Source organism: Convolutriloba macropyga, chromosome 12 (genome assembly GCF_964194025.1).
Source record: "Convolutriloba macropyga chromosome 12, txConMacr16.3, whole genome shotgun sequence".
NCBI classification, from domain to species: domain Eukaryota; kingdom Metazoa; phylum Xenacoelomorpha; order Acoela; family Convolutidae; genus Convolutriloba; species Convolutriloba macropyga.
In genome coordinates, this window is record NC_134479.1 from 29,410,154 (window position 1) to 29,433,834 (window position 23,681).

Sequence of the window (23,681 nt, forward strand, 5' to 3'; positions counted from 1 at the left end):
AAACGTCCCCTTTTAAATTTTGCGCTTATTTTTGGGTCAAATTTTCATTTTCTGTTAGATATCCCGTACCTTATCTACTGAGACGATCAGGCCTGATTCAGAAAAAGAGCTAGAGAAGGCCCCAGGCCTCATTCAGGGTCTGATCAGCTCAAATAAAAGGCTGCTAAGAGAGCGCTCCAGATTCGATCTCCGAGGTTTCTTTTGAATGAGAAAAATTAAGAGTTAATTCCTATTTGAATATCCTGTTCGAATATCCTATTCGAAAATAGTTTTTTCTACTTGGAATTTTAATAGATTTTTTTAATGGCTCATTTCAATGACTTTCATGGGTCCGTTCTTCAGGTCTTTCATGGTTTCTCCCTTCTTCAGAATGTTTCTGTGATTGTTTAAACGTTTTCCTATGTCAACCTTTCTTGATCTCATTATGTCGCTTATCTGATATCACTTTTTCTTGAATTACCGTCAACGGTAGGATCAAGGTTATAATCTTAAAATTGAAAAACGTCAATAATTACAAATATTTATTAGTCTTATTTTCGTTTTCACTAAAAAATTTTTTTTATTGTCTTATAGCACTCAAAATAATCGGATTACAATCTAAGAGTTTGTGGATCGGGAAATGTTTCCTGCCCGCCGCAAAATTAATTGACTACAAATTATAAAGGCTGGTCTTATCTCATATTAGCTTATTAGCTTATACAAACTATTATCAGTGAAAAAAACATACATTATCCAGTTTTAGGCCTCCATGTATGAACAGTCTATCCCGGACCAAAACTGGTATAAAACTTGACTCTAAAAAAGTGTATTAAAACCCATGACGGACTCATGAAAAGACGTTAGCTCATCAATAAGTAGGATGCTGGGCCGCGTATTTGTCGCCAATGTTGGCCCTCCATCACCCCTACCTCCATACTAAAATTTTAGTCTTTTCATAAGTCAAGGCACAAACCTGGGTAGTTTGTTCATACATAGTGGTGAAAACACAATTTTTGTTTACGGATGAAAAGGAAACAAATCCCGGAATCAATCCACAACAAATGGAACTTCTTCCAAAATGTTCACCAAAAGGGTGGCCGTTGCACTGAGCAATCCATGCCATACTGTGTGAAGAAACGCGTGAATAAGCAATGCTAGGGTTCCTCTTTCCTCCTGATTGGCTGGAAAAATAAACAAAAACACGTAAACAATCCCACAAAATGCCAGAAGGATCATCCAGGTGCCTGGATCTGTGTATGGTTGTTCATCTTCGGATAGGTCATTTTTACTTTGGTTGTTTGTGTCTTGTTTTTGCTCATCTTGTTTTTTGATCTTCTCCTTCTCGGGTTTTCCTTCTAGTTTATTGGTAAGGATTTTGTGAATCTAAATAAAATAGACAAGTTAGTGAATTAAACAAAAATGTTTTCCCCTTTCTCGAACTTTTACCGCACTTTTTCGACTCTGTATCGAGTATTTTTAGACGATGGAAGAAAATAAGGCAAGGAAAATCTCAGAAAGGACCAAATTCTGATTATTTTAAAATAAGAATTGCTCCAAGTCAGACATATAAAAAAAATTAAAAATGACCCAAGTCTGACCCATTTAAAATCAAAATTGACTCAAATGCGAAAACCCAAAAACATGAGATGAATCATTAATAAAAAAGATTTCAATTTGCCCTTTTAAATCTGTCAGTCAATGAATAGTTAAGGATAAAGATTAATTAATAGATAAAAAAATAGATTACCCATGACTCGAATGCTGTAATGAGTGCTATGATTCCGACTGCCCCGTCTATGAATGCCACACTTCCAACTCCCCTCTCGAACACTAGTGCTTGGTACAGAAATGTCAGCAGAGACACTTCTAAAACAGTTCAATTCATTCACTTACACTTCACAAAACTTAACAATCACTCCTGGTCAGCCTCCGACTGTTTTAGTGCAGGATCTTACCTGTGCGGTGTTCCGCCTTCAGTTAATATTGAATGTGTAGTGTTGGTGGTGCTGTGGCCGACGTCAGAGGAGCAAACTAATCAGATTGCTTCACTGACGCCAGTGTTGGTGGTGTTTCAAAAAAGGCCCTTGAGTTATAGTTACTTTGGCACGATATGCCTGGGCTACCCTTTGCCCACTGTTGTTCCTTGTCAACAGTTAAAACTTTCGTGAGATTTGCTTCACAAATCTTCTTTTGCTACAATGAAAAAGTCATCAATTTTTAAACCATTGAATTACATCTATATAATCAATATTATGACTTGGTGTTTCTTAAAGTTACAGTTTTTAACACGTGCCTCCTGGTACATTACCAGAATGGCGCCAATCACTCACAGGATCGTACAAGTAAACGGTCATATTGTAGTTGTTTCATAGCACTTCCTCCCATTTTCACTTGTCTCAAATTCCTCCCATTTTTATGAAAAATTGACAGGGTAATTTGTTACATGGTGAAATCATGAGTGGAGTCTGAAATCATGAGTGGAGCCTCAAAATGTAACTCTTGAGGAGTTACATGTTTCATTCTTCCCCCCTCCCCACGCTTGTTCAGCAGTGTTCCCCCATGTGCACGTACTATTTTTTTTAAAAAAGAGGGGCTCTATAACCATGCATAATTAGTGATGGGGGTTATAAAAAACTGTGAGTTGAAGCAGAAATAGATCCGAATTACATCACCCCGCCCTATTCCAAATCTTGGATTCAGGAGTCGGCTGCAATGGAGATTCTTGGGTATTTTGTACAATATTATCACCTGTCAGCACGAGAGGTGCCCTGTAGTATATGGAAATGTTGGCATAGAGATAGGCAAGGTCCAGAATGATGAGATATGTGAATGCTTTCATCCACACTTTTGTAGTCTCAACCAGACAGAGGTCAGGTGAAAGGTCACAGAAGTCAAACAACTGAAACACGAAAAAATATTAACGGTTCTATATGTTAGTCATATTATATGTGACTTAATATGTTAGTAACACTTGAACGCTGATTTTATCTCAGTGTCATATATGCTATGCTCAACAAATGTCTTCAGAAAAAATTACATAAATGATATTTTGTTATCAGCGTGTTAACAGTCGCAACTACATCGAAAATGGACCGGTTTCAACGAGCATCTCTCAGGCGGAAATATAGTGAGCTATAACAAACCAACTGATCTTGAGTTCTTGAATATGGGCATCTCTAAAAACCCGTTCTGTCTCATAATTCCTTGTTATCACGGCCTCGTCTATCTATCCAAATTTTGGTTTAACCAAGAAAGGTTTTTGCCCCTTTAAGTTTCACAAATTTTAAGCAAAATCAACTATTCGTCGTTTTTATAATCTTCTGAAAATCAAAATTTGTAAATATTGTCAATGTATCTCAATTAATGCCCAAGTTTTAGCAAGGTTTGATCTAATTTGTATCAGAAAAAAATGCGAAGCTTTGAGAATTTTAATTTTTGAAAACGCCACATGAAGAAATCTCCATCTAAGCAGAAGATCGATATCAACAGTTCCGCTTAGACAAGAATATGGCAGGAGCATAACCAGAAACTGAATGCATGATTTGAATTTTTCATCTTATTTGCTCATTTTTGCACCAAAATTATGCTAGGAATCAACCAGTTGGCTGCCATAATACTCAAGTTTCCGTTTACATGCCTCACTTAAGTGCGGCAATACGTCCGTTTACATGCCTCACTTAGGCGCTCAATTATTCCCATTCACTTCAGTTATAGCTCTGACGTGAGCACACGTCGGCAGAAAAGACAGCATTAATTGGGTCCCCCAGGTTCATGACTAGCCTCCCGTGCAGCAGTAACTCAACCATTTCCCGAATATTCTGACCTCGAAACATTTCAAGCCCATTGCCAATACCTACCTTTTATGGATGAGTTTAACTTAAACTAACGCTCAAACAAACATCAGTTTTAGTGAAAATGAAATTTGCATTCATTAAATGGACCCCGAAGGAAAAAAACTCTCACGGAAATAAACCTTATGTCATTCATCATTACATTTTATGGTCATTTTATTTTTAGGTTTCTGATAGTAAAGTTTTTGTTTTCATGTGGGTATATTTTTCTTGGGTTTTTTCCAATCCATAATTAGACTGGGGTTGTTTTCGTTTTCTTCTATTGTCTCACAATTTTGTATACAAACTGGTTATCTGTCACAGTTTTTCAAAGATAGGATGATGTAGCTGTAATAGTGATTCAAAACAACAGACTACCGAATTTTCAATTCTTTCAATTCAATATAAAGCAACGTTTTAAAGCAATGTATAAGTAGACAACGTACATAGCATTGGAGACAGCAACAAGTGAGAGTTTAGACGGCAAGGTTTTTTTGATGCTCTTTTACTGGTTATTTGTCTGATGTTATTGACGTCAGAATCGATCAACAATCGTCTAAAGAACCTAAAAATATTAAGCCGAAAACCGCCTTATTCGATACATATCATGGTATTATATACTTAAAATTAGGTTATACGAACTATTCCGGAACTTTTTGTGTATATTAGACGCAATTCTATACGTAATTTAAATACTCGATTCTGATTGGATGATATATTTCTCGCTTACATCTATTTAGTTACTAACATCCTCCGGCCCAGAAGAAGATGCTGGGAGAACGGGTACTAATTTTACAAGCGGGCGAACGAGCGATCCGGAGGACGTGCGCAATACGGCGGAGCGTGCGACGCTGTCGGAACCGTAACGGAGTTCAGTGATCCGAGCAGTGGGGTAGTAACCCCTTGGGTTGGTCTCTTCAACTACCCATACCAAATCACCAGTCTTAAGGTCAAGCTCGGCAGTTGTCTGCCACTTGGAACGTCGGTTCAGCGCTGGTACGTACTTTTGATCCAACGAGACCAAATAGCGTTAGCGTAAGTCTGCGCGCGGGCGTAACGCTTACGGTGATCAAATTCATCTGCACCAATGATGGAAGGAAGATTACGTGCATGGTTACCGAGGAGAAAGTGATTAGGTGTTAATGCGCCTAGGTCGGACGGGTCGGCGCTTACGGGCGTTAACAGACGTGAATTAAGTGCATGTTCGACCAGACAAAAAGTGCTACTTAAAACCTTATCTGTGGGGCGACGTGTTCCAAGGATTGTGTAAAGTACGCACTTGAAACTACCTACTAGCCTCTCCCAGATGCCACTTTGGTGTGGCGCACTGGGCGGGTTGAACCTCCACTTGATGCCTTTGTGGGCAAGTTCCACGGAGATGTTGGTGGTGTTCCACTTTTCGGTGTTCTCGCGTAGTTTTTTTTTTCCGCGCCAACAAAGTTAGTGCCATTGTCTGACCAAAGAATGGCTGCTGTACCCCGACGGGAGACGAACCGCTCCACTCCCATTACACGCGAAGTGGCGTCCATGGAAGGAACAATTTCGACATGAACGGCACGAGTAGTTAAGCATGTGAAGAGGAAACCCCACCTCTTCTCGGTAGTCCTACGTACAGTAACATAAAACGGGCCGAAGTAGTCGACCCCGGTGTTCGTGAAGGGAGGAGACTGGTATGCGAGTCTTTCTACTGGGAGGTCAGCCATAATGGGTTGAATAGTGGCAGCGCGGAACATTCTGCACGTGACGCAGTTGGATTTAATTGAACGCAGTGAGGATCGTAATTTGAGGATGGTATAACGTTCTTGTACTTTAGCTCGCAGAGAGTCAATACCTTGATGATGATGTTTAACGTGGGTGTGATTGAGGAACAACTTTACAAATGCATGGCGTGCGTCGTGAACGATAGGATGTTTCACATCAAAGTCAACTTCGACCAACCGCTTGATGCGGCCTGCCGATCAGATAAGACGATTTGGCCCAATAAAGGGAGAAAACGGGGCAATACGACTACTCCGTTTAACGGGTTTGTTTTCGAGGAGATCTTTTCTCTCCGCATTAAATGACTCCCCTTGGACAAGATACTGGAGATGACGCTCGGCTTCTTCAAGCTCCGTGGGGTCTATGATGCTACCATCGGCATTACGGTAACATTCTTGAGAAGGTAACAAGCGGAGTGCGTACGCTGTTATCCGTAGCAACGTCTGATAAGAATTGTACTTATCGAAGGGAATTAGTTGCGGGGGCGGTTCTTTAGTTGACTTGGTTACGGATGCCGCCAATGATGTATTTGTTTCATCAGTTTCCTTAGTTACTATACCGAGTTTGATGTTATTAACTACTTCAGTGCTTGGTTCGAACGGGATTTCCTTGGTCCTTAAGAAATCTGCACCCCTCACCCAGCTACTTGATTGCAAAACCTCAGCGGACATACCACGAGTACCGGCATCTGCTGGATTATCGCTTGAGGCAACGTGGTTCCATTCTTCAACGCTAGCGTGTTCTAAAATCTCGCATACGCGGTTGGCAACAAATATTGGCTGCTTGCTTGTGGAGTTGAGCCACTGCAAGACAGTAGTACTGTCAGACCACATATAAGATTTGTTGACATGCACAGTAAGGGCTCGACAGATATCTTGTTTCAACGGAGCGGCCAGTAAAGCAGCTTGCAGCTCTAGCTTTGGAATTGTCAGCACTTTCATAGGTGCTACACGAGCTTTACCCAGGACAAATGCAAGCTCTGTTTTTGGCACACTAGAAGTGTTTACTTGAGCTCGGAGAAATGCAACAGCGCTGAAGACCTCTTGGGAACTATCACCAAACATGTGTAGTTCCAGGTGTTTAAATTTTCCCGAAAAGTAGCTCCTTGGTATGGTGATTTCGGCAAGCTTGGGTAGTTCTACACTCCACTCGAGGAACTTTTCTACAGTGTCTTTTGGTAATTCTTCATCCCAGTGCTGCCCGCTGACACGCCAGATGTCCTTTAGGAACAATCGGACACAGATTTCGAACAGTAAATGGTGCCACTAGGCCGATGGGATCAAACACCTTAGATACTAGGCTCAATACCAAGCGTTGTGTTAAAGACTTAATTACTGTACTGGAGGTACCCCGACTCACAACTAGAGTATTATTGTTGTGATCCCATTTCAACCCAAGCACGTGCAAAGAATCCTCCTTAGATGATGCAATTACTTTTGGTTGGGTAGACTGAGTTGACCCATGAATTCGATCAGCCAGATTTGGTACATTGCTTACAAACTTAGTAAGCTTGAACCCACTTATATGGAGAAGATGCACCAACTCCTTCGATCTCTTGAGAGCCCTCTCAGGTGACTCCACCGAATCCAAGTAATCGTCCATGTAGAAGCTTTCTAGGACGGCTCTGGTTGCTTCCGGGTACTGATTAACATTGTCTCGGGCCGTGCGTTGCAGTGCATAGTTAGCGCATGTGGGCGAGTCTTAAGCCCCGAATATATGGCGCGTGTATTGATACACTACAACGTTTGTTGTGGGGTCCTCTCGCCACAAAAAACGCAATGATGGCTGGTCACAGTCAGGGACACCCACTTGGAGGAACCTACCCTCGATATCTGCGGACAGCGCGAATTGATAATGACGGAACCTAAGTAGTACGTGGATTAGGTTTTGGAGCAGGTCGCGGCCAGTGAGCAAAGATTTATTCAAAGAAGTACCGTGGAACTTTGCTGCACCATTTAATACCCTACGCACTTTCCCCGGTTTGTTCGGGTTGATTACGGGGTGATGTGGTAGGTACCGCTCTTTATCCGACCGCTGCTCAACCTTGTGAGCATCAGGGACTGTAATCATGTAACCTTTTTCCAAGTCTTCACGGATGGTATTAGCATAATTTTCTTTCAATGATGTATCCCTCGGGAGCCACTTTTCGAGAGACTTGAGCTGCACCAGTGATGAAAAGTAAATATTCGGGAGCTGGCCGTTGTCATCAGCCCATAACATACCGACATCGTATCTTCGGCTGTTATGGAAAGTTGTTGTTTCAAGTATTTCCTGCGCGCGAGCATCCGCTGCGGATCGTGGGTCAAATTGCTTGAACGCGCCGTACGATTCCATATCATACCAAGATTTAACCTGACAAGCTAATTCAAAATCCTGTTCAATATTGGCTTTGAAACACACCGAGACTAAACTTGAACTTGACGGGAGTGGGCCACTTAAAACCACACCTATGGGCAAGCGGACAGCGAACGGTGAGCACTTTTCGTCGGCTGAAACGGGCGGATGGCATGGTAGACATCCTGTCCAAGTATCATCTCAGTTTCACCATAGCTATATCTTACTGGATCTAGAACTGCCAAATGTGGGTAAGTTTCCTGCATGGACTTGACGTCAATGATGTAAGAACCTACGTTTAATGTTTCCCTCCTGTAGGGACGCACAGTGAATGCTTCGAAGTCTTGGTCTTTATGAGGTGTCACAGTCAATTGAACCACCTTTGTGTCTATGAGTTCTTCCGTGTTTATACCCGTAACGGTCAGTTTTAATGCGGTACCCTGCAAACCGAGTCTAGCTGTGAGACTATCGGACACCCAAGAGTTACTGCAAGCGGTATCGCATAAAACCAACGCCGTAGTACTAGTACCAGAAGAATTAGTAACTTTCAGTTCCGTGACCTGAAGGAGGCCTTTGACATCCGTCACGGAAGACAAAGTGGTTGTTTTGCTTGGTTGCTGTTGACCAGTAGATGGCCTACTTGTACCTGCGTTCGACTTCGAAGTATCGATGTTGTTGTTTGTTGAGGGTTTAGCTGGAAAAACCCTTTCAGCTCCATGAAGTAAAGTGTTATGGGAGCTGTTGCAACCATCTTTCCTACACTTACGGGGACTTGGGCATTGCCTAAACATGTGTTTGTCACGAAAACAAGAGAAACAGAGCTTCGCCTCAGCCACAACCTTGGCTCTCTGCGTGGGGGTCTTTTCCTTAAATACACGGCATTCCCACAACCGGTGGCTGCCTTTGCATACAATGCAACAAGAGATTGATGTTAACGGAGGTCTCTGTTGCGGCATAAGGTTACTCTTCTGTTGCGTATTTGCAGCAAATGCCTTTGAAGCAACTTTTGATCTTGTTACTGAGTTGTTGGTATCCTCAGTCCTTGCTTTAGTTGCGGTATTCTTCATTAAATCGTGCGCTTCGGCCTTCTCTTTCAACCAATCGTTGAAATCGAGAAGGTTAGGTTTCACCCAATGCTTTTTGACCGTGAAGAGTGACCATGACTCCTTCATGTTGGGTGGTAGCTTCTGCACGGCAGTGTTAAGAAGCACGGCAATCTTTAAATCCGAATCATATGACAGCGATTTAATTACCCCGACAAGACTTGAAATGCAGCCCTAGTAGTTAATGATGTTATCGCTATTGTGCATCTTCAGTGGTGGAAAGCTGTTGAGTTTGGCCAAATGTGCACTTATAACCGCCTGTGGTTCGCCAAATTTACGTTCTAAGGTCCTCAGTGCGTCTTTGTACATTGCGCCGCAGTAGGCGAAATCAACTATAGCTGTTTTAGCTTTACCTGTTACGAGGGTATTAAGGTATGTCAATTTTACATCATCAGTTAAGGACTGAGAGTCAATTGCGCTTTTAAATTGACCATACCATTCGTGTCACTGTAGGGGATCCCCATTGTATTGGGAAAACTTCCATTCGGGTAGTGGGTCATTCCTCTTGCTAGATAAGGCGTCAGTGAATGCCTTAATCAAACTAGCATTTTCGGATGCTGGCGCTGGAGGCGTGGGATGCGGTGGGCCACCCCAGCACAATGGTATCGGAGCAGTATGCACGTATGTTGGATCTATAACCGACGTGACAAAGGGTGGTGCGATGTTAGTAGTTGTACTAAAGGCGTTAACAGGGATGCTACAAGTTGCTGCGTAGTTGCTATTCGGATTATGTTGTGCACTCATTTGCAAGATGGGATGGCTGATAGCGGGGTTAGCTGTGCTTGGGGGTAGAAACCGTTGAACATTTTTATAGACGGTAGCATTATTTGTCGCCTGGTTTACGTTTGGGGGTTTATTCTGAGGAAAACTCCACAAGTTTAGATCAAGGTTACAGTTCTGGGGAGGTCTTTGTGCTGTAGGACACGGTACCAGGCGGGTTTGAGGTGAACGGACAATGTTTTATTGTGGAATGTTGGGGACGGGTAAGTATGCTGTTGCGCTCGCTGGAATGGGCGACGGAACCATGGGAGGCTGAGGATTATATAATTGTTGAGGCGGGAATACAGGAGGCGGGCTCACGAGTGGGTTTAGAATTGGAGGTACATTGTGCGAGGAATGGGCAATAGGGACTTGTGTTTGGTGTGGAATATTACTTTGAGGTGGATTCTGTTGTTGCGGAACATGAGGCATCGACATGTGTAATTGACAAAGCACACTGGAGCTTTTTGGACCCAAGAATTTATTTACTTGTGGGTTGGTGGAAAGATCAGGTACAATAATGGAGTTCGTTGGTGCCATAACGGGTGTTGGTGGCCCGGGAGTTTGCATAGGTGGTTGATGTGGTGGGAGTGCGACATTTTTTACGTTGACTGGTACTTGGTTCACTTGGTTCACCTTACCACTGTCTGAGGGACTATGTGTCCTCTTATCACTGAGTGATTGCTGTAGTTGAGCCTGGAGGTATTCTCGATACAACGCTTCTTGCTGAGCAACAGAAATTGCAACTCGTGGCCGTGTGTACTGAGAAAGCATTTCAAGGTGATTCAAGTTACCGGCAACATTATTTGTGTTTTCTGGATGGTTACCAGGGGCAGTATCTTGAACAGGAGGGTCAGCGATTGCTGAACCAGGACGAGAAAAATTAACTCACTTGCAGCAGTCGATGAATTACCTGCTGGAAAAGAATTTACACAATCCTGAACAAGTGTCTGATTTCTATCTGATCCCCTATCTTTCAGCAAATTCAATTCACTTGAGTGGTGACTAAACAATGAATGGTTATCCATTAATTCAGCCTCATTTAATTTAGCTGCGACAACACGCTGGCGGTGGTCTTCCTCTAATTCTTGAAGTGCCATCTGCTCCATTTGTATTTCAAGCTCCTTTTTTCTCATGGCAATTTTGTGTTTTTGCTTAGCGAGGCGCATGGCAGCTTGTTCTCGTTTCTCGGCCTCTTCGCGTTTTAGTTTTGCCATTAGAAAGTAATGTTTTCGCTGGCTAGACACTGATGATGCTGTTCGACGTGAAATTCTCTTAGACTGCCCTTGAGGGTTAACGCCCTCACATACGGTGTCTCGGTGGGCAACTGAGTCAATATAGCTTCTAGCCGCAAGCAAGAATTTATCATTGTTCTTAGTTACATCATCCAACCATTGCTCAAGGACAGGGTAAATTGAATCTGGGTTCTCCGTTTTACTGGCCAATTCAAATAGTTCTTCATTCTTCTCCACCAGTTTACTGAAGACATCCTTCAACTTAGAAACCAAGCGTTCAATTTTAACCCTCCTGTCTTGACGATCTATGGCATCTGTGATGTCCTTATGGATGTTACATAAGTCAGATTCTAGATTAGATCTTGCATTATTGAGCTTTTTCAATTTTTCTTGCTGTTCGGCCATGATATTGAAATGGTAAATTTATCAACGTAGAGTAATTTTCAACTAAACACGTTGAATGAGGGTTATACCGAACCCAAATGACGACGACTTGATAATCAAGACGTCGAAGAGCAGAAAAGAAGTTACCGAGTAATGAATTACTCGGCGAAAGTGAGTAACAAATTTGAGAGGGCGTCTTACGTGCTTGAAAGCAACGTGAGACTAAACAGGAATAGAGGCAACCGGGGAAAGAGGACTGGTGGACGAAGCACGACAAAACGGGAAACGGAGCGAACGGGGCGGGGGAGGACGGGCGAGCGGGCGCAACGCAACAGGGAACGGAACTGGCGAAAACGCGGGTAGGAAACGGGCGACGCAAAGAACGGGACGGAAACGCTGAACGAGCGAAGCGCGAGGAAACGCCAAACGAGACGGACGGAACGAAGGCGTTGAGCGAGTAGCGCACAACGGAACCGAAAGACGGAAAGGAACGGGCGGGAGCCGATTAAGCAGCGAGCGGGGACGTCGGGAAGTACTATGCTAGCAGACCACAGCAACAAACTCAGCCGAACAAACTAGCAGTAACTCCAGAATAAACTTAAATCACACCCTAGGAACAAGGAGAGATGCTACTGCAAGAGACAAACTAGCACAAGTCATTATGGGGCTTAACATATGAAAATAACAAAGTAAATTACGGCAAACAATAGTATACTAAAAGGATGAAAAGAACATGAAATTAACTAGCCGTAACTCCCGAATAAACTTAAGTCACACCCTAGCAATAATCAAACCTAAACAACCGATCAGCATACCAACAATATTAAACAAACTACAGCATAAGTTAAATAATATGCAGCGCTTTTGCAGTCTATGAAAGCTGGAAAAGTGAAGAAACAATCTAGCCGTAACTCCAGAATAAACTTAAGTCAAACCCTAGAAGGCAAAAAACCAAACCAACTAACAATCATACAGTTACACGCAAACATACAGCAGCAAAAATTAATATACTACAACAGGAAGGCTAGTAAATTAGTAAAGTTGAAAAGTCAAAGGACAATCAGCCGTACCTCGAGAATAAACTTAAGTCGCACCCTAGAAAGCTATAAGACCTAAACAACAAACCAGTATACTAGCATACTCAACATACTACAGCAAAAACAACAACAAACTTCATCACATATGACATACTACATCGAAAATTGGAAAAATAGCGACGAAAACGGAAAGCGAAGTTTTGGGAGAGCGACGTTTTTGAAAAAAAACGGAATACGGAGAATTGGAAAGTTAAAGGGCGAAAAGAACGCGGACGAAACGTTAAACGAGCGGCGAAACAAAACTCTGGGAATTCGATTTTTTTGTAGGCCGGAGGTTGTGAATATTTTCACAGATTTTCTGTGTGTATTGGGTTTCACTCAATTGACGAGCCTTCTAAATGAAAACACAAAATCTTGACAAATTTGTCATATATTTATGCCTTTATCCAATTTTTTCAAGTTTTGGTAATTTTTTTGCTAATTTTTGATTACGGAACGGTAATACAGTAAACCTGACGGTTTTAAACTTGAAAATACGAATTATCAATATTCGGTATTGATTTTCTAAGGTTTTTTGAATTGCATCAAAATTGACCAAAAATTTTCAAAATTGAACAATTTAGCATAATGTTTTCTCGATTTTCTCTATATCAGAGGTAATTTTGATATACGAACCAACTTGGTCACTTTTTACAATTTTTCGACAATCCGACCAAAAATTTTCAAAAATCGAAGTTTTTTACTCTTAAAATTTCAACTGTGGGGTTTATTGGTGACCGATTGCTATATTAATCCATTAACTTATATGCTATATAACTTATTTGGGAAACTTGACCTTTTTAAAGGGATGGATTTTTTGGCCGTCTAAAATTATCGATATTATTTCACTGCAAAAAGAAGAATAACAAAGCGTTTCGGTTCTGTCTTACAGTTTGTAGCTTAGGGCGCGGTACCAAAATGTAGCTGTAATAGTGATTCAAAACAGACTACCGAATTTTCAATTCTTTCAATTCAATATAAAGCAACTTTTTAAAGCAACGTATAAGTAGACAACGTACATAGCATTGGAGATAGCAACAAGTGAGAGTTTAGACGGCAAGGTTTTTCTTGATGCTCTTTTACTGGTTTTTTGTCTGATGTTATTGACGTCAGAATCGGTTCATAATCGATCAACAATCGTCTAAAGAACCTAAAAATATTAAGCCAAAAACCGGCTTATTCGATACATATCATGGTATTATATACTTAAAATTAGGTTAAAAGAACTTTTCCGGAACTTTTTTGTGTATATTAGACGCAATTCTATACGTAATTTAAATACTCGATTCTGATTGGATGATATATTTCTCGCTTACATCTATTTAGTTACTAACAGATGACTCAACTTTATTGTGTTACAATTTTTCAAAGAACTAACAGTTATGTGTAGCTCCAAAACTTTTTAATAGATCATATTGTCACAAAAACTTCTTGTTTATCTGGGTAAATCAATAAAAAAATGCAATGAAAATCCATTTTAGGAGCAATAACGACAATGATTATATATTCAAAGTCACCACAGAACTTCAGGGAAAATAATATTTCATTTTGTACTATACATGTCATATTTCTTTCTGAGATAAACATTTTTTAAAAACCTCTAACCTTTCTATTCTATAGTTTCGCCGCATATAAGCTGTGAAATTTGAGTTCTCAACGCTTTCTGGCAGCCATTTACAAATCCGAAAATCAAAAATTATTCTTTTTAGAAAAATCTCAGAAAATAAAAATATTGTTATCTTTAACAAATAGATAAGAAATTTTGTTGCCCCCTTAAGCTTGAATTCTGTCAAACAAAGCAGATGTTCTCAATTACGTTTTCAAAAAGCAGTGACACCGGGCCGGATGGTGTTCATCCAGAAAATGTAAAGCATACCAGAATTGTTTTTGACAAGAGGCGCTCGTCCGCAGAATAATGACCCCAACGGCTCAACAAATGATTTTTCAGTGAGAACTAATGCACAAAACTGATTTTGTACCCAAAGAAACACGGATTAGCAGGAACAATCATATTGACTTTCGATACGCCTTTATTAAATTAATAAATAGCTTTTGTTATTCGTGTGTATTGTGGATCTATCTAAATTTTTCAACAAAATGAGTCAAATTTGTCCAAAAAGTCGCTCAAAGTTTTATATCAACATCAAACACTGTTTTCAATCAATTAAAAAAATACATTTTTTTCATAAAATTCGGAATAAAGAACAATTTTTTGTATCCATATATGTCATAAGAAAGCATAAGAAAAACTGAGGTCATTAAAAAAGACTGGTTTTATACATTTTATTAATGAAAAAAACAATTAAAAAAATCAATCTAACGTCAACGGCTGGAACTCATTGGCTTCAAAGTTTTGTATACAAACTGCAGAAGACTGAAAAAAAAGTTTTGTATTCAAACTGAAGAATAGTGTGCAAAATGTAACAACAAACATAATAGAAAACAGGATTTCTTTGTCATTAATGGTTACTTTTGTGGATGGCCACAAGGAAAAGCATTTGATAGGCTTTAGTTTTCTCGGAGTTTTTATATGGAACGACCTAATTTAATCAAAATAGTTTTCTTTGAGTAAATATGGATCAAAAATAGTGAACCTCAAATAAAGATTGCTACCTAAAAAAGTTAACTGTCAAAATGTAATAGTTTGTCAATTAAAAAAAAACAGTGAAAAACTCAAGAGTTTTTTCACCTTCTGATATACAGTTTCTGTTCGCAGAATGTACTGTTTCTGTCTTAGTTAAAAAAAAGGAACTAACCACTTGAGAACTTCATTGTGGAACAACTATGAGAGCTTTTTTAATTGATCAATGTTTTTCAAAGAATTGATGTTCTGCAATTAACACCCTTGAGACCAAAAGTTTGCCATCCCAAAACTTGTGTTTCAGTAATATATGACAACAGAATGGAACAAAAATTTATTTTTTTAGAAAACCACAAATTAAAAAACTGAAATGGGGAACTTGTTTACAAATTGCAACCAATGAATGCGTGAACCAAAACCTATCTACTTATTTGTTGAAAATCGCGTATTTGACTCCTGTTGGGTAAAAAAATACATGAGGCAGGTTAGAGCCAGGAAGCTATTAAACCATTTCCGCCACACGAGTTTTATAAAAGGTTTTTGAACTACTTTCAATCAAATAACATTCATCATTTAGAGCGTAAAAGATTTTATACTGAATAAAGACTTTTATTGATAAAAGTCTTTATTAACTGAAACCTAAATAATTGTAATGACAGGAATTAAACAGTGTTTTTAGGTCAAGGAAGGGCCTAAGTTTCTAATTCTTCGATTTTTTACGAACAAACTCAAACAAATGTAAGGTTCTAGGGAGAGAACGAGAATTTTTGAAGACAATTTGTTTGTGGAAAAGAAAAATGAGATAAAAAGTGCATATTAAACTCCAATCGGGTCGCGTTTATCCGTGGCCTCACTCAAGTACAACTTATACTTCAATTAAAATTCATACTTTTTATCAATCGTTTCAATTCAACAGTACCAGGAATTGAGCATAGTTGAAAATCTTTCCTGAACATTTGTGAACAAAATTGGGATTGTAAGGTAACCAAAAAAAGTTAACATATACGAAGGTAAACAGAGTTTTAGGTTTACAGAAATGAAAGAAGTTATTATTTTTCAAATGGCAATAACAAGCACAAATTGGAAAAACTCTAACAAACGGCAGCTTCAGCGGTCGGATTCTTTTCTTGGTCTCTAACCAAAAACTTATGATAATAAGAATAATTCTCCTCAATTATGTTGCTTTGTCCTATTTAGGTCAATGTTCAATTTTCTTCAACATTTACTAACTTATTGTGCTAGAGAATCACCAAGCAATTAAACAGAGTCATGAAAGTTTGTTTTCTCAAAATCAAATAGAACACTGCCAGGAATCATCAAATTGAAACAAGAATTGTTTGAGCAGAACTCCGAGTAGTAAAAGTATCATTGAATGGTTTCGTCATTATTCTACACCAGACAAAACCCGCTCCCAATAAAACTTGAAAATAATCAAAAATATGCCAATCAATGTAAACCACCGAAACCATTCACTTTATTAGTACTAAAAGGTAAGTCAAGATGGAATACCGGCCAATAATACGAATTTTGGTTCGGAGACAGAGTTTTAAACACTTCTTTTAGTTAGCGGACGTTTTCCAGGCCGTCCTCGCCTCTGCGACTCAAAGGGTCATGTCACAGTTGAGTTTTGGCCTGGAACCTCATCCTGGTTAACGACGCGGGGCAACTTAACAAGAAACCAATATATACTAACCAAATTAATTGGTACAATACAGGCTATCACCCAACACTCGAAGAACAACTTCCGTTTGAAGGCTGTCACTGCGGGTATTATGAAGACAAGACCAGTAGCGGCTACTATGTTGTCGGCTACGCGAACAATCGGCGAAACGTCGTCATCATCCGCGTGACCTGCCAAGCCCATATATGGCGAAGATATGTTGAGAGAAGGTGGTGTTCGGTTCATCAGGTCGAATATTCAGTATCAATAATCACAAAATTAAATATTTCAAAATCTTTTAGTCATGGTCTCAACCAAAAAGTGGGGAGTACAATAACAATGGTGCGACCATAACAGATTCCATTGTGAAATTTGAAAGAGAAACAATTTATATAAGAATTGTAAATGGAATAAAGATCCTTTCAATATAACTGTAAACTGGCAAGTTTAACGATGATTTAAAGTAAAAGCACTAAGTTTGAGTAATTTAACCTTATTACTTAATACATAATACTGAATAATCCAAATAAGTGACCCTAACGAATTTGTCTATTTTCTTGTTTCCTGTCAATTTTTTCCTTCATAAGTAAACCACTCCATCAAATTATCCGGCGCTTGAGCAAAAAGATGCTGTCGAAGTTTTAATTCAAGTAACAATTGGATTCTTCCAAGCTGATTCAAAACTTACATTAGCTAAAAGGTTCTCAGTTTCCTGAAGTTTTAAATATTTAATAAAAGGTAACAAAATTCTACAGGTTACTTATTTTCTTTCATTCCTTCTTACTTATTTTACTTTTTCATTCAAATCATACTGTGAATAATAATATTTAAGTATGAATTGGTAAAAAGCAAACTGCTTAGGGAAAAATATGTTGAAATCTGTCAAAAATGCCTATCAATAAAAATAATTAAACAATATTACATATCTGAAAAGATATCAACACCCCTCATTTTTGAGAACAATGGAAACTAAATCACATTTGCGTTGAAATTGAACACTAGGCTTAAAACTCAAGCTAACATAGTTATAAATTTGAGTTTGTATTGTTATGAAAAACATTCTTTGTAATGGTTTCAGCTATGCAGTTTAACACGTGTTACCACTTACAAACAAGGAAACTCAATATTTTATTATACACAATAGAAAACTCCTTGGAAAATATGTCACCAAAAATGAGAACATCGATTTGCTTTTAAAGGCTGTGCTGAATTGTACAGAAGCCATCATGAAATCTTAATTCGTCGTGAACAAATTTACTATTTTTTTTAAGTGTGAACAAATTAAAAACTTGATTTTACTCATAAAGGCCCATTTGTAATATCCATGAACGTAATTGTTCATAAAGGACTGTCTGCCATTTTGGACCTATCTTTGGACGTTTGTCTTCGAAACTAAACAGTTTTATTAGCTGACAGGAAACAGCCTATCTGTCATTTTTATATGGCCTCAAATACTAAAAGTCAAATTATCGGGATATAAAGCTGAATAACCAACCAAATGATTGAAAACATTTTGTGCACGATGTTATAATCCAACAAAATCCTACTTTCTGAGATCATCCAGGGTTGTAACTCGATGACATGTACATCTCAATCCCTCCAAACAGCAAATTTATATATATATATATATATATATATATATATATATATATATATTTCTTTAAAACTACTGTCATGGGTTAATTCAATTCAGTCATTTTTCAACTACCTTCCCCAAAACATTAAAAAAATCTGAAAAGAAGAAATAGTGTATAATATTGTAATCATGATTCATAGTAAATTTTTTTGTTGAACATAGAACAGTTATTCTAAGTATCACTGTACCGTAACTTGTTTTCTGCAACATTTATTTAGTGTCACTGTTTGGTTCAAACAACTTTGCGATTTAAGAAATAGTATTATCAATTATAAATCAAGACAACCAGGCTTAATATTCCTCTACCCTTAACCTATTTTTGACTTTATTATCCACCAAATGAGGAAAAGACAACCAGGTTTAAAGTTCCAACCCCGCTTACCAATTTTTGACTTAATTGTCCACCAAAAGATGAAAAATAGAAAATTTTCAAACCTTACCATTGTTCGAAATTAAGTGATTAACACAATTAAAAAATCGCTCTAAAGTCTTACCAAAAAAAATAAAAAATAACTCATTAGATATAACTAAAAGAGCCATTATATAGGGTAAGAGGCAAGGGAAACAACAAATAAAATAAAAACAAAATGCACTACTTACGACCAAAATTGAATGTCTATACATTTATTTCAAAAAAAAATTAATGAAAAAGTGAAAATAGCATCAGAGTAAAAGTACACCAAAACCTGACTTGCATTTTAATAGAAAGATATGGAAACTGTCTTTATTGAGAATAAGTAACATATAGACAGAAAACACAAAGTGGGATTTTTGTGAAAATTTATGAAAACTCGTAGTATCAACGCCAGAACTCATTCATTTAAATAATCATAGAACAATTAAGACTACACTATAGTTCACTCGAAAAATAATTTGACTTCTCTCTTTACAGAGATTAGAATCTAAGAAAGCGAAAACAAGATTGAAACTGGCAAATCTCAAAAAACTAACTTTTTATTTCAATATTTCAAAATGGTAAAAACAACCGTAAATTTTCAACAGAAAAATGATAATTTCTTCAACTTGTTAACTTTTAGGGAAACAATTTTACAGGTCATTATAGGGAATAACTCAAGAAACAACACAATAACACTTATTACAAGAAGAACATTTCGCGTACATTTTTTTTGGAAACGGTGTTGAGGCGAACAACAAATATGGTCTTTGCTGAAATTGTTATGTAAGATCATTGGTCTCCCTTTTGTCAGTAAATTTGAGCTGTTGATAATTGATATTTTCTAAAAATTATTCCGGTCTGTAGTTCAAACTAAACAAAAAGTCAAAAGTACTGAAAAAATAACATATAAAGCGTCCTATTAGAATCCAAAACGTATTTGAACTATGAATATTCCCAACTAGCAAGATCTTGCTCTTGCCTTTTCTTTATAAACCAATGTGTGCCAGATTTCATCGCAATAGTTATTTTGACAAAAAATTTGATGAATTTTGAATACTTATCGAGTTGAATTACCAAAAAAGCATTATGTGTCAACTGAAAGCTTCCGATAAACTCTTTAAAAGCTCTCTAGTTACCTCATCAAAAACTTGACTGAGTCAAAAGTCTACAAAAAAACATCAAATACTTGAAAATCTCTAGAAATCAATAAAAATAACGAAAACAATTTGCCGGAGCCATAAAGACCATGAGATCTACTCGTAATATTGTGTCATTAGACCTGTTGAATCAAAAAGAGACCTCCTAATAATTTATTCGTTATTTAAAGAAAGACTTTCTCGTAATTGGAATGAAAAAATTGCAAAATAAACTATTTCGAAAAAAGACAGAACCAATATTCAAGCCAAATCCTTATTCATCGCAAAGCTCAACGATGAGACCAAAACTTGTTATCGCTGTTCAGCTGTATAAAAGCAATAAATTTTTTTCGTAATAGTTTTTCGGCAAACGAAAATTTTAAGGTATAAAAAATGAACTATGCTTTTTTATAATTATCGGTTTACATTAGTGAAAAACCACAAAATGTGCTTTTCTGAAAACTTTCTGAAGACGCGGAGGTTCAATTAGCTTATATCTGAGAGAGAAGATTGTGTTGCCTAGTTTTTATGTCCTCACCACCGGTCAAACTTAACAAAATGGGCCAAACAGTCATATTTGACGCCATTTTAATTTAAAAAAAGATAAAATGCTAAAAATTCAAAAAATCTAGCAGAAAAAAAGTGAGTTCAAACAGTTCACCAATTCTCTTCAATTTGTAGACGTAGGACCAGACCAATGAGACTATGGCTAACAAAAGTTACGCAAAATGTGAACAAAACAACGGAAGTTAAGCTAACGTTAACAGGTCTTTAAACCTCTGTAACTCAAAAAATAATTTTTTTTCATTTGAATTTCAACGCTTGAAGGGCTTTCTATTGATATCACTCACAATCTCTTATGATGAATCTATCAATCGGCGAAAATTATATTGACTGAGCAAAAAAACAGACCAGTAGATAGTTCCCCCCCCCCCTACTACAGTGGGTCCTAACAAAAATTGCTTTATTGTCACCATACTGATTCTCTCAGTCTTCTTTCTTAAATATTTTGGTGCTTTTTGACTATTTGCATCTTACAGACTTTCAACGGAGCCTTATGTTTTAAAAAACTCTAGAAGTATTTTACGCTAAACTTGTTTCTGATGAACAACTGATTTTTAAGCAAACTCAGTCCTCTTGTTTTATTACTTGTTTATAGATAAAGTGACGATGTCAGCAAAAATATGCATATTATTAAAAGCCAACCTAAGAAATTGTCGGGTTATTTATGTTTCAATGTTTGTGTTCAGCTGCCATAACACTTTTCAATGCATTATCACAAACGAAAAAACAGAAAATAAGACACTTAAAGTAGAAGCGAAAAAATATTAATTTTGTCACTCAATTCCGCTAATTCAGCCCAAGGCATTATAAACTTTGACTAGGAAACAAGGATTTATTTCATCGATTGGATTTAAACGCGATCAAAATTTCGGCTCTTGTTTAAATAGAACCTATTCATCTATTTCGTTACATACTTGTTTCCAGTTTATCAGTATTATCAAGAATTAAGTTAAAAATCATTTAAAAACAAATCTCCACAGTTTTTTGTGTTTTTTGTGTTTCTCCGAAAAAGTTGAATTTTTTCTCCCAGATTTTTATCAGTTTTCGGACACAATATTGGTGTAAACGAAAAAATGAAGAGACCAGCTTTGTCTGAAGAAATCATTTTGAATGCTTTTGGCAAAAATTCGTGTGTCGTCCTTTTTTTCATCTGTCCTGGATCCTGTAACTACAATTGTTCAGGACCACGCCAATATCAACGATTGCGTGCAAAAAGCGCAAACTTGGTAGCTTAAACTTGTAGGTTGAAACTTGTGTTCAGAGAGTGATGAGATCTCTCAGATTGTTCAAATAATTGAATTAAGGTTTCAAATGCTTAATGGCATACCCAATTAAAGGTCCTGAACCATTGTATCTGATTTCAGAAAACAAAAATAAAAAGTAAATTTGGTTTTTGAATCTAAGGACCTTTCATTGATATTAATACAAACATATCACTTAAATTTATGAGGACATCAGACGGCTTAGATAGCCTACTAGAGTGATGCCTTGAATCAGTTTTCATCAGCAGTTAACAGTGACCTGTTACAAGCACTTAAGAACAATTCTAGTCGCATCGAAGCATAAAAAAATTAACAGCCAACAAAAACCAAGACGAAAAACTATGGGGAACCTAATAGAAGAGCGAAAGCAAGTCAGCATCACATTGTAAGTAATTTTTATCGTTGGAAAAAGAAAACAATGTACTTTGGATTTTTCTATCTCTATTATCTGTTGTGCATAATTAGGTTCAAGCCTTAGCATAGCTTTTATAATTTACTGACCGGACACTTATTGATTCTGCCCTAGTTCCAGTTTTATTGTTAGAAGTTTCATTGATTCAGCCTTTTTTCTCATATTAGACAAAAAGTTGAATTTGAATTTCGGCAGACATGATCATTAAATATATTTCTTCTAATTTACTTCCACGACTCTTTTTCTCTTTAACTACTAACTGAATCATGCTTTTTCAATTCAAACACATTTTTCAGCAAACGCCTCAACTTTAGTTCAAGTGGATCCAATGCAGTTTTACAAGCAGTACCGTATATTAAAACAGCATATTGAATTACTGGCAGCACATAGTTTTTATAACATAAGAAAAATTGTTGGCAGGTTAGTATCTTCCTCAGTTGATAAAAAACGCTGATGAAACTAATCTTTTTGTCGACTAAGTATTGAATGTGTTCAGTTAATTTCAACTCTCTGTCAAAAACTAAGCCAAGATATTTGAGTTATCTTTTTCTTTCAATAGTTTTTTTGTTTATCAAGGTTCTGGAAAAAACAGCATTCAACATTTTTGTTCTTGCTGATAACTTCAAAAGTTTTTTTGCAATTGATGTACATTTTTTGTTGTTAAACCACACAACAATGTCATTAAAACCATTCTGGAAATCAATTTGGTCAGTAGATTGGTTTTGAATTAGTAGAGAAACGTCAACAAAAATTATTAAATCTAGTTGGCTTGATGCTCCTGTTACCCATAGTCGTAAAAAACAAAAGCACGGGACTAATTACTGAGCTTTGTGGTACTCCGAAGAGAATAGGTTTTGGTTTAGAGACTTCGTCCTTCATTCTAACTGTCTGATTTCTTGATAATAGTTAAGATGTTAAAAACTCATGTATTGGCCTTCCGAATCCTAAGCTCTGAAGAAAGTCAAGAAAATGATTTTTATCCAGCGTATCGAAAGCTTTTTTTAGGTCTAAGAACACCGCTTTCTTAATTGCTCTCTTATTGTCCAAAGGTTTCTAAATTTTTGAAGTCATATTAAACAAGGCCTGTACAGTTGATATTTTCTTTTCGAAGGCCATATTGTTTGTTTGAGAGAATACTGTTTTTTTCCAAAAAAGCTTTAAAGTTGATCAGACTAAATTTTTTCGAGTATTTTGCTGACCACTGGCAGAAGCGAAATAGGTGCGAAGTAACTGGGGTTTTCTGTATCACCAACTTTTTGAATTGGAACAATCGCGGCATGTTTTAGACACTCCGGAAAAATGCGCTTCTCGATACAGTCAATACAAAGTGTAGTCGTCAGGACAGGAGTTAGAGAATAGGATAATTTTCTGAAAAGTGCATTGCTTAAACTAAACTCATCTTTCGAATTTTCATTGGGCATAGAAAATATATTCTCCCAAGTGTTGTTCCATTAACGTAACTTAGTAACACTGAAAAATTGGATCTCTTGGTATTCGAGTTTAGATGTTCTTGAGTGCAACAAGAACAGCAGGTTCTGCTCCCAGAGATGCAAAAAATTCACTAAACTTTCAAAA

General features: G+C 37.6%; 1 protein-coding gene across 1 annotated transcript; it reads right to left on the minus strand.

Moving 5' to 3' along the window:
• Positions 1-939: 939 nt before the first annotated feature.
• Positions 940-17,803, minus strand: LOC142350305 (uncharacterized). The gene is made up of 4 exons (XM_075402116.1): positions 16,733-17,803; positions 2,728-2,878; positions 1,727-1,845; positions 940-1,362 (listed from the first exon to the last, which is right to left on the minus strand). The coding sequence occupies exons 1-4, from the start codon at positions 16,943-16,945 to the stop codon at positions 1,027-1,029; spliced, it is 819 nt and encodes a 272-aa protein (XP_075258231.1). The 5' UTR covers positions 16,946-17,803; the 3' UTR covers positions 940-1,026.
• Between the last annotated feature and the right edge of the window lie 5,878 nt (positions 17,804-23,681).

What these genes read in the sequence shown, in the direction of transcription:
- LOC142350305 (XM_075402116.1), bottom strand. Translation starts at nt 16,945, where the DNA reads ATGAACCGAACACCACCTTCTCTCAACATATCTTCGCCATATATGGGC. An exon ending in GTATTGTACCAATTAATTTG is followed by an intron (nt 2,879 to 16,732) that starts GTTAGTATATAT and finishes TTCGTGTTTCAG; the next exon opens with TTGTTTGACTTCTGTGACCT. An exon ending in TTACAGCATTCGAGTCATGG is followed by an intron (nt 1,363 to 1,726) that starts GTAATCTATTTT and finishes TATTTTATTTAG; the next exon opens with ATTCACAAAATCCTTACCAA.